The sequence below is a fragment of the Xiphias gladius genome, unplaced genomic scaffold (assembly GCF_016859285.1).
Source record: "Xiphias gladius isolate SHS-SW01 ecotype Sanya breed wild unplaced genomic scaffold, ASM1685928v1 HiC_scaffold_1235, whole genome shotgun sequence".
Lineage (NCBI taxonomy): Eukaryota > Metazoa > Chordata > Actinopteri > Istiophoriformes > Xiphiidae > Xiphias > Xiphias gladius.
In genome coordinates this window covers 1-10000 of record NW_024401541.1, presented here as the reverse complement: position 1 = coordinate 10000, position 10000 = coordinate 1, and the positions used below count along the sequence as shown (strand labels likewise).

Below are 10000 nucleotides of genomic sequence, written 5' to 3'. Positions count from 1 at the left end.
GACATAGCCCAACAAAAAATGCGTGACAACCCGGACATGCTGGGCTGTGAGTCCCACGTGTGGGAGAAACACCTTATACATTATCTAACAGCTGCCCAGGACAAAAACCAACAGGATCAGGATGAGTTGCAGGATCTGAAGGCCCAGCTGCTTAAATTACAACTTAATGAGGCCAGACAGAAGGTTAGCGATAAAAAGAAAAACAAAGGAGACCAGCAGGCTAAATTGCTTATGGCTACGCAGGTAGAACCTGAAAGCTGGGACAGCGGTAATGATCAGGCTTATCCGGACCTGTACCCCACCCCTCCATGGGGGCCACAACCATCGAGAGGGGGAGGTAGACCTTATAGAGGGAGGGGAGGTTCGCTGAGGGGAGGATTCCGAGGTAACATGGGCGGGTCGACGGAGGAATCGTGCTTGTTTCATCTCGGTGACCCCAACCATTGGGTTCGCGACTGCCCCTGCAAACCACGACCACAACGAGGCAGCCCCTACCCGAGAGGAGGGAGAGGAAATGGACTGCCACATGCTGTGCATCAGCCAACACCAAGTGCTACTCAGTTCCCCGCCTGGTATGATTTTGAGTGACACACCCCACAGAGCCGCCCTGACAAGTACCTAACGGCAGAACCGGTGCTGTCAGTCACTGTGGAGAACACCACGCTGCCCTTTCTAGTAGATACTGGTGCTACTGTATCTACAATAAAGACTGTGCCTAAGAACTCTTTATCATCTGACGTAATAACGGTGACAGGTTTCTCTGGGGTGTCCATTACTCTGCCATATACCAAACCACTTCCAACCACAGTGGGAAGACAGACTATGATGCACTCTTTTGTCTACTCTCCTGCAGTCCCGTCTAACCTCCTGGGGCGGGATTTGCTGACCCGAATGGGAGCCTCTATTCTCTGCACACCAGACGGTCTGACAGTAACTTTTCCTGACGGCACGCAGATACACTGTAACACCGCCTCTACCCTCTCCAGAGGCCAGTTCCTCATACAGCCAGTAGGGGAGAAAGCTGCTGACATCTATTGGGGTTTAATACGCAGTGAAACAGCAAAGCACGAGGGCATCCTGTCGGCCTACCTCCATTGGAAGCCCTGGATTTCTCAGCTACACCCTTATGTGACTCCTCCTGATCCCCTACACGTAACCCTATTTTATGACAGGCAGAGTTCCGAATGGTATGAGAGTCAGTTTTCAGAACAGATCGAGGGACATGAATGGACTATTCACACTAACTGCATTTATGTGGCAAGAGTAGGGGTTGTAGCAGGAGTTGACCTTACAAACGAGCAACAGCAATGGTACATGATGGGTGAAGAGGCGGCGCCACGTGTCGCTCGCCCTCCATCCTGATCATCAGGCTAAAGAATTAGGGACGATCGTGAGAACAGCATTAGCACAGACAGATTGGCAGGCTTCAGCCGTGCCCCACGTGCACTATTCACCTAAAGCCGAAATTTACAAAATTCAGATCACTTGTAACGACACTGCCTTATTGGAACATGTTCAGGTCTCCAGACACCATGGTAGGGAGAAAACTGATCACCCCGACACAAGCACCATGCTACAGGATCTCCCTAACACCCTGTGCAACGGGACCCACGGACGGGTCTAGTCGAATGTGAACCTATTTCTTTCCAGCTTAAATCTCCAGAACCGATTTGGATCAAACAGTACCCACACAAACCAAGGGCTGAAATAGGCATTGCAGATACCATTACTGGCTTGTTACAAAAGGGGTCTTACAACCATCCACCTCGCAGTGGAACACGCCTATTCTTCCAATCGAAAAAGAAAAACACGGGTAAATTTCGAATGGCGCATGACCTTAGGGCCATCAACGCTGCACTGTCGACCGCCACTATTCCAGTTCCCAACCCGTATGTGGCTTTGACAAACCTTGAACCCCAACACCAGTGGTTCACTTGCATTGATCTGGCAAACGCTTTTTGCCTTCCGCTAGCTGCGGAGTGCAGGGACATCTTTTCGTTTACCTACCAAGGTCAGCAGCTGACTTACACCAGACTTCCCCAGGGTTTTGCTCTTTCACCGGGAATTTTTAATCATGTATTAAAAGACATGTTAGCAGACTGCGACCTGCCTCCTGACACCACCTTGATTCAGTACGTGATCGACCTCCTACTGCTGCCCGACTGCCTCGCTTTGTTTGACGGCCACTGTTCTGTGTTGGCGCACCTTGCAAAGAAGGGATTCAAGGTTAGCAAGGAGAAATTGCAAGTTGCACGCAGGGTAGTCTCATTTTTGGGAAGACAGATTTCGCAGAAAGGGTCAGGATTATCCACGCAGCACAGAGACACCATCTTGCACCATACAAAACCACTCACCGTCAAAGACATGCTTTCCTTCCTAGGCCTTACGGGCTACAGCAGGAATTACATTCCTGACTACACCAGCCTCACAACACCCCTTAGGGACATGATCAGAGAACATGGCATGCGCAACCTCACTGCCCAGCTTAACTGGACGGCGCAGGCTGAAGAGGCCTTTATCAAGCTAAAACAGAGCCTCGCGACGGCATCAGAGCTCGCCATTCCAGACTATACTGCCCCGTTCTTTCTTGATGTTTCTGGAACAAACCTCTGTGTAAACGGGGTATTGTTCCAGAAAAAAGGGGGAGAGAGGAGAGTTCTGATGTACGTCAGCACAATGCTGGACAACATGGAAAAACGCCACCCAACTTGCACACAACAAGTAGCTGGCATTGCAAAAATCATTCAAAAAACAGCACACATCGTCATGGACCACCCTCTACACGTTCTAACAACACATAGCGTAGTGGCATATGTCCAATCCTCTGCATTTACACTCACACCACTGCGTCAAAGACGCATTTGCAACATATTGGAAGCACCAAACCTCACGTTCACACACGAAGGCATCAACATGGCAGAACAGATAGGATCAGGAGAACCCCACCAGTGCACAGAGAAAGTTCAGAAGGAGGAAAAGGTTAGAGAGGACTTACAAACAGAACCATTGACAGACGCAAGACAGTTGTTCACTGACGGTTGTTGCTACAGACATGACCAAAATGGCTTGATCTCCGCGTACGCAGTGGTAGAACAGACGGAACAGGGAACACGCATACTGAAAGCAGAAAAACTCACAGGACCGCAATCTGCTCAGAGGGCAGAAGTTGTAGCAGTCATTGAGGCTCTCAGAATCGGTCAGGGCCAGAACATCAACATTTACACTGACTCAGCGTATGCGGTAGGAGCAGTACACGTAGAGCTACCACAGTGGTTAAGGACTGGTTTCCTCACAGCGGCCAACAAACCCATTAAACATGAAACGGAGATGAAACAACTGACAGAAGCACTGATGCTTCCGAAACGAGTTGCAGTAATTAAATGCAAGGGACATGATAAAATGCAGAGTAGCACTAAAACAGGAAACGACGCGGCAGATGCAGCAGCGAAACAAGCAGCAGGCTACAATCACAATTTGGTAATGCTGTGTGCAGAGACAGAGGCAGTGAAAACAACACACAACACTGACACCGAATTAGAGCAGATTAAACAGGAGCAAGACAAAGCCTCTCCACAGGAGAAAACATTACTGATAGCTAGAGGATGCACAAACGTGCAGGGCATGTGGAGAGGACCGGACGGCAGGTTAATTCTGCCCCCTGGAATCAGACAAACTGCCATTGCAGAAGCACACGGAGTAGGACATGTGGGAGTGGCGCAGATGATGCGAAATTTGGAGCATTGGTGGCATCCATTTTTGAAAGATATGTGCAGACACCATGTGAACACATGCGAGGAATGCATGCGTTACAACGCCAGGCCGACAGTCAAACCTCACCCAGGTCACTTCCCATTGATAGCAAAAACAGGTAGCGAAATCATCATTGACTACACAGACATGGTAATGCCAGTCAGGGGCTTCCGGTATCTGCTGGTGTGCATCGACGCCTATTCAGGATGGCCAGAGGCGGTCCCTACAAAGCGCGAAGATAGCAAAACAGTGATCAAATTCTTAATCAATCAGTACATTCCACGACACGGGTTCCCTGAGAAAGTAAGAACAGATAATGGTACACATTTCAAAAACAAAGATCTCCAACAGGTTGAACAGTTGCTTGGGCTTAAGCACAAGTTCGGAACCGTGTACCATCCCCAATCACAGGGCAAGGTAGAAAGAATGAATCAGACTCTCAAGACTAAATTGGGCAAAATCTGTGCACAGACCAAATTGACTTGGTTAGACGCCCTGCCCCTAGCACTCATGTCTATTAGAAGCTCGGTAAACCAGAGCACGGGATTCACTCCCCATGAGTTGACTACAGGAAGAGCATTTCCTGGACCACCGACAAAACTGACAGGACTAGGACACGACTCTCAAACTCTAACTCCAAAGCAGTATTTCCATGAATTACAGAGTCTCGTTGCAGCTTTCGCAGAACAAGTAGGCGAGCGAGCAGGAGGAAACGAAACGACAACGCCAGAGACTGAGTGGGTGTTACTGAGGGTCATCAAGAGAAAGTGGACGGAGCCAAGGTGGACCGGACCCTACAAAGTCACGGAACGCACCTCCCATGCTGTCCGGCTGGATGGTAAAGGTGACACCTGGTATCATTGGAGCCAATGTGCAGCGGCTGACGCGCCAACCAGGTCACTGAAAGAAACACACAGGGCTCTGTGTGAAGACAACGCTGGAAAGACCACCAATCAACAAGGGACAGAATAATTCCCTGGTGGCAACAAGGGTGAGGTAGTCTAACCAATAACCCTGAGAAGGGAAGGAGTGAAATAGCGTCCTTCTCCATCACGTGGCGTGCCAAGCCACCAACCAGGATCATCGAGGAGTATGAGGAAGTGAAGAAATGAATGAGCCACTCATCGATTTCTTTGTTTTTGTTGGATGTTGGTAACTATGGTATTCCTTTGGGCACTCATACACCTGTCCACCACAGGAACCACAGTGTTATAAAACCAGCTGATTGCATTATATTACAAGTATATTTCTCTAAAAATAACGAAAAATAATAAATAATAAAATAAATATTTCGCATACTAATAACGAGCTGTGTGACAGTAGAAAGGAAGAAGGTTGTAAGCTGTTTCAGGGGTAACCCCGCCTGAAACATAACAGTAGAATAGCCTGTTACAAGAAGGACATTGCTAAAATGTTGTATGGAAAATGGAAACCTCTGATAGGAGCAGGAGTCATCTCAGGGATTGTAGTGATAGTAATTTTGTCTCTAATTGAAGAGACTGCGGAAAAAGCTACAAAACGAAACAATAGAAACATAACACCTGAGGAAGCATGCGGGTCCGACGGTAACACTCGGGACACCGAGCAGTCTGACTTGCTCTTCTGTTCACCCGCTAATGATTCTACAATAGTCATCATACCGTTTACCGCCTTGAAAAACCAATGGAGGCAGAACGGACAGGAGTGGGGAGGAAGGTATGTATGGTACCTGACTATGGGAACGGGATGGGGTTGGTTGGTAGCTGAAACAGACGGCTATGACTGGTCATCGTACAGCATAGAGAATGCACGAACGGAGAGACAGAAGGTGAGCATGTCCAAAGATAACCACCAATTAATAATCTCGTACAATTCCACAGGAAGTTCCAAATGCGTTTCATTCACCCTGGGAGCCTGGTCTAGCGGCTCTGACCCGCAGTTCCCAGTGACGCTATGTTACAACTCGTCTCGCGCCACGGCTGAGGCGACGCCTGCCACTGCTTTAAAAGGGGGCAGGGTGGTTGTTATCGGAAAAGGCGGCACGGATGATTGGTTTAATATCATTACAGGGATCTCAGCGACGGGGAACAATTGGCTCCTACTCGCGGAGCAAGCCGCAAACGCCTCTAGACAGAGCTGTGTAGTGTGCATGGGATCGAGACCCATGCTACGTATCATCCCCGCAGTTATCACACCCGAATGCATTATTGATGTCATGAAGAATTCGTCACCAACCTGCTTAATTTGTACCCATTGGGACAGGGTATATCCGTTAACTTTTGCTACCAAATTGAAACCAATCTTTTCCACAAAAGTGGCTCCGGCTAACTTCACCTGTGTCCAGCTCACTGGCCGAAACGTGCTGGGCAACCTTGACCCTTCCCAATGTGCCGTCAATATCACCACCAACGGCGCCTTTAATCCCAAATCGCTAAGAGACATCTGGTGGTGGTGCGGTGAGGACAAATTGTACGATCGCCTCCCTCGCAATTCCTCCGGTTATTGTGCGATTGTGACCTTACTCCTGCCTGTCTCCCTTTATCCCACTTCAGCGGAGAATTTACTTGATCGTTTTACTAGTCTGGTCCCCTATCGATGGAGACGATTGCCGCGATACCGGAGCTGCAGCCTGGTTGTCCCAAGGGGACCCCACGTATATTGACGCGATAGGAATTCCCCGTGGCGTCCCAGATGAGTATAAGTTAATTGACCAAGTTGCTGCCGGGTTTGAATCCACCCTCTGCTGGTGGTGCACTTTGAATAAGAATGTGGATAGAATTAATTACATCCATTATAATGTACAGAAACTAGGCAATTGGACCCAGGAAGGATTCTCGGCGGTCCACGAACAGCTTAAAGCCACGTCTCTCATGGCCTTTCAAAACAGACTTGCAGTGGACATGCTCTTAGCGGAAAAAGGGGGCGTATGTGCCATCTTCGGAGATCAGTGTTGTACGTTTATCCCTAACAACACTGACTATAATGGTAGACTTACCAAGGCCATTGACGGGTTGCGTACTCTGAATAAAAAGATGAAGGAGCACTCGGGGGTGGATACCTCTATGTGGGACAATTGGATGAATGTGTTTGGCCGGTACAAGTCCTTGGTATCCTCCGTGCTTTTGTCTATTGCCGTGTTTGCCTCCATCCTCACTCTCTGTGGTTGCTGCTGTGTTCCCTGCATTAGGTCTTTGATCACTAGACTTATCACCACTACTGTTGAAGGTCGTATCCCATCATATCAGATGATGTCCCTGCTCCACGCAGAGGAGGTTGAAATGTGGGATTTTGAGGGTGTTCCTGAGTTTAAGGAGTAATTCAATGAGATAACAATTTTGTTCTTTTATGTTTTTTTCCTTTTCAATGTTGATCTCGTAAACGAGATCAAAAGGGGGATTTGTGGGTATTCAATATTTGTTGTGTTATCTATTGTGCCTTATGTTATATGCAGCTACATGTAAGCCAAGAAGAGATCACACTTCACTGATCAGCAGGAATCACAGAAACACAGGACATGACCCCAAAGGTCAAGGAATCAGAAAACAGGCACAAGCCATAAAACCACAAGGCGGGCTTTACGGTACCCCCCATTGGGCTGACTGAGATATACAGCATATAAAAGACACACACATAGAGCTCAAGTCAGATCTCTTCATGGTATTGCTGCTTGTGCAGACCTGATTGATCTCCGCTCTCTGCAGACAGCGAATAAATACTCATACTTATTCAATTGAGTTTCCGTACTTTGTTTCCACATCTGAACTGGGAGAGACTGTGGCTGAAACAGGTCACAACAAAAGAGTAAAATTCTGGTTGGGAAGAACTCACGTTTTCTTGCTGACCTACAAGTAGTTCTACTTAAACTGAATCAAACCTATACCGAGTCTTAAAAAAAACCCAATAGGAATCAGTGCGTAAAACATCCACCGGGTCTTATTGTTTAACTGACACAAAAAATACTGAGGACGCGACCACCGAGTGCTCTATGGTAGATATGGTTCGGTATAACGGAGCATATTGTGCATCCTCCTCGCACTTTCACCAGGAAACACCGGGGAAGTTACCAATTACCAGCATGAATCGCAAAGCACAACACGAGGTAACTATAAAGGACACGCATGCGTGTGTAATTAGTTTTTTTTTTTAAAGATAGGCCAAAATGCAGGTACACGGGCTAGACCCAAGGGTCAGCATGCTGTCTATTCTAAGTGAGGAACTTTAGTTCAAGAAATATGTAAAGCGCAACGAAGTACGTTAAAAACATCCCTGCGTCGTCGAGTCTTAGTGCGTCAGTTTACTTGTTGGTTAAGTTTCGATTTCCAGCGAGCCTGATCTCCATGCGGCCAAAAAGTCCCGTTTCCTTGTTTTTTTTTTTTTTCCCCCGCCAACCAGATGTACGTTGTCATTCTCCTTAAGGTCATGCATTTGATTTCAATTAACGTGGCTTCGATTCCGCATAAAATAATTAGGTTTTCATTAGTATTCATAAGCATGTGCGTATCATTCCCCGCACATGCATAATTGTTTACTAACGACTAGTTATAGATTGTTTTTCGTTAAAACAAAAAAAAAAAACCCAAGAAAAATGAACAAGACATGGTCCAGCTACAAGGACTTACCCGTCACAACAGTTGTGTCTTGTGTGGACTCTTCCTGTTCAGGTGAGTCAGTACATCGCAGCGACGCAGATGTCTCGACGCCTTTCACAAACACCGACGCAGTCATTAACCCCACTGGCGCTCCGCGGGCCAAACCATCTTGAGCAACACGCTTCAGCCTGACTTCATTTATGTGTGTATTTTCCAAACCCTTGCTCACCCTACCTCAGCTGGTATATTGCCACTTTAATGACATTTCTTTTCTTTATAAGAATATCGTTAGCAATTGGAGATTAAACTTGTGCACTATAAAATAAAAAAAAATACAAAACCCTATACTGAATGTAAATACTAACACAACAGTCACTCATTTCACATTAACAACTGGAGGACAAAGAAAACAGGCACTTTTGTGTTTTAATTTCATTTATATTTCTATACATTTGGTTTCAAAATTAATCGCAAAATCCTCAGCTCCAATGCATCTCCACGCAGTTGGATGATGAAAGAAATGCAATAATAAATAGAATAGTGTGATTGTGATACAAAGGACGAGCGTCAGGCTAAACCACTACTTTAAATTTCCCCCCAGGGTTTGTTTACGCATCTGCAGTAAAAGTCATTGTCAGTCTGACCCACCTCCCTATTCATGTAGTCTACAAACATTTCCTAACTTGACGGTGCAGTACCTCAGAGGAAGACATGTGAAAAGTGCTTAGTGTAATTTCACAATGATCATCCTCTGCTCAGATCCACTTGTTATTGCACTCCTACTGAAACAAAATAATTCTATTATACATCTATTATACTTTACATTCTCCATCCAGGGCTCTAAAGGGTTTGCACTCCTGAGGCTACTGTTGTTTGAAAACACTCCTGTGCTTGACAGAACCAATGATGCTCAACACTGATCAGGGCAGACCCCAGCTACCTCATACTTACAGTCAAACAGACAAATAATCCAAACCGTTTAAAATACATTCCCACACCATATTTGGTTGCTTGGTACATGGAGCTATAAAAACTCTCTTGTCAAAAATACACGCAATCTAAATAATCTCCACTGAATAAGGGATAATAGGTTTGTCTTGCAGCTGCATGTGCCCGGGTCAGTTTCATTTGGTCACATCATGGCAATTAGGTATAAGTAGTGCACTGAAAATTTCTAGGTCAGTCACAGAAAGCAGGCAATAGTAGTTACACAGTTTTGGCATTTGCAGGAATTTAGGAATTACTTTTCTGAAAAACAGCTCAATTTTTCTATTTCTGTACAAACATATTTTTGGTCCATACTTAGAGCTGAAATCTGTGACAGTGTTAGACTCATCATGCCAGTGCACTGCTTAAATTCATATTTTGGAATGACTATGATACTGGTGCACAAATAACAAAAAACTGAAAGAGTCTAAAGGCATATTTGTCCATTTGTGTCATGTTCATTGTGGAAACAGCTATAATCAGTGTAAGGGCACTGAGATTAATGCATAATGGTTTATGCACTTATTTTTGAAATGCAGAGTCCATGCATATAATGACTTAATTTGGCTGTTTTTGAGTGCAGTTTAAAAAGGGACAGGTGCCTCTTTATGTTCCAGTTTATCCAGTGGCTCATAACACGGGCTCTACAGCTGGCAGGTCTATCAAAGGCAATATTCAGGCATGCTGGGAAAATC

General features: G+C 46.1%; 1 protein-coding gene across 1 annotated transcript; it reads left to right on the top strand.

Moving 5' to 3' along the window:
• Positions 1-18: 18 nt before the first annotated feature.
• LOC120787180 lies at positions 19-4722 on the top strand. The gene is given in 4 exon segments (XM_040122875.1): positions 19-337; positions 590-1334; positions 1336-1618; positions 1747-4722. Coding segments are annotated over 4 exon segments (4323 nt in total).
• The last annotated feature ends 5278 nt before the right edge of the window (positions 4723-10000 follow it).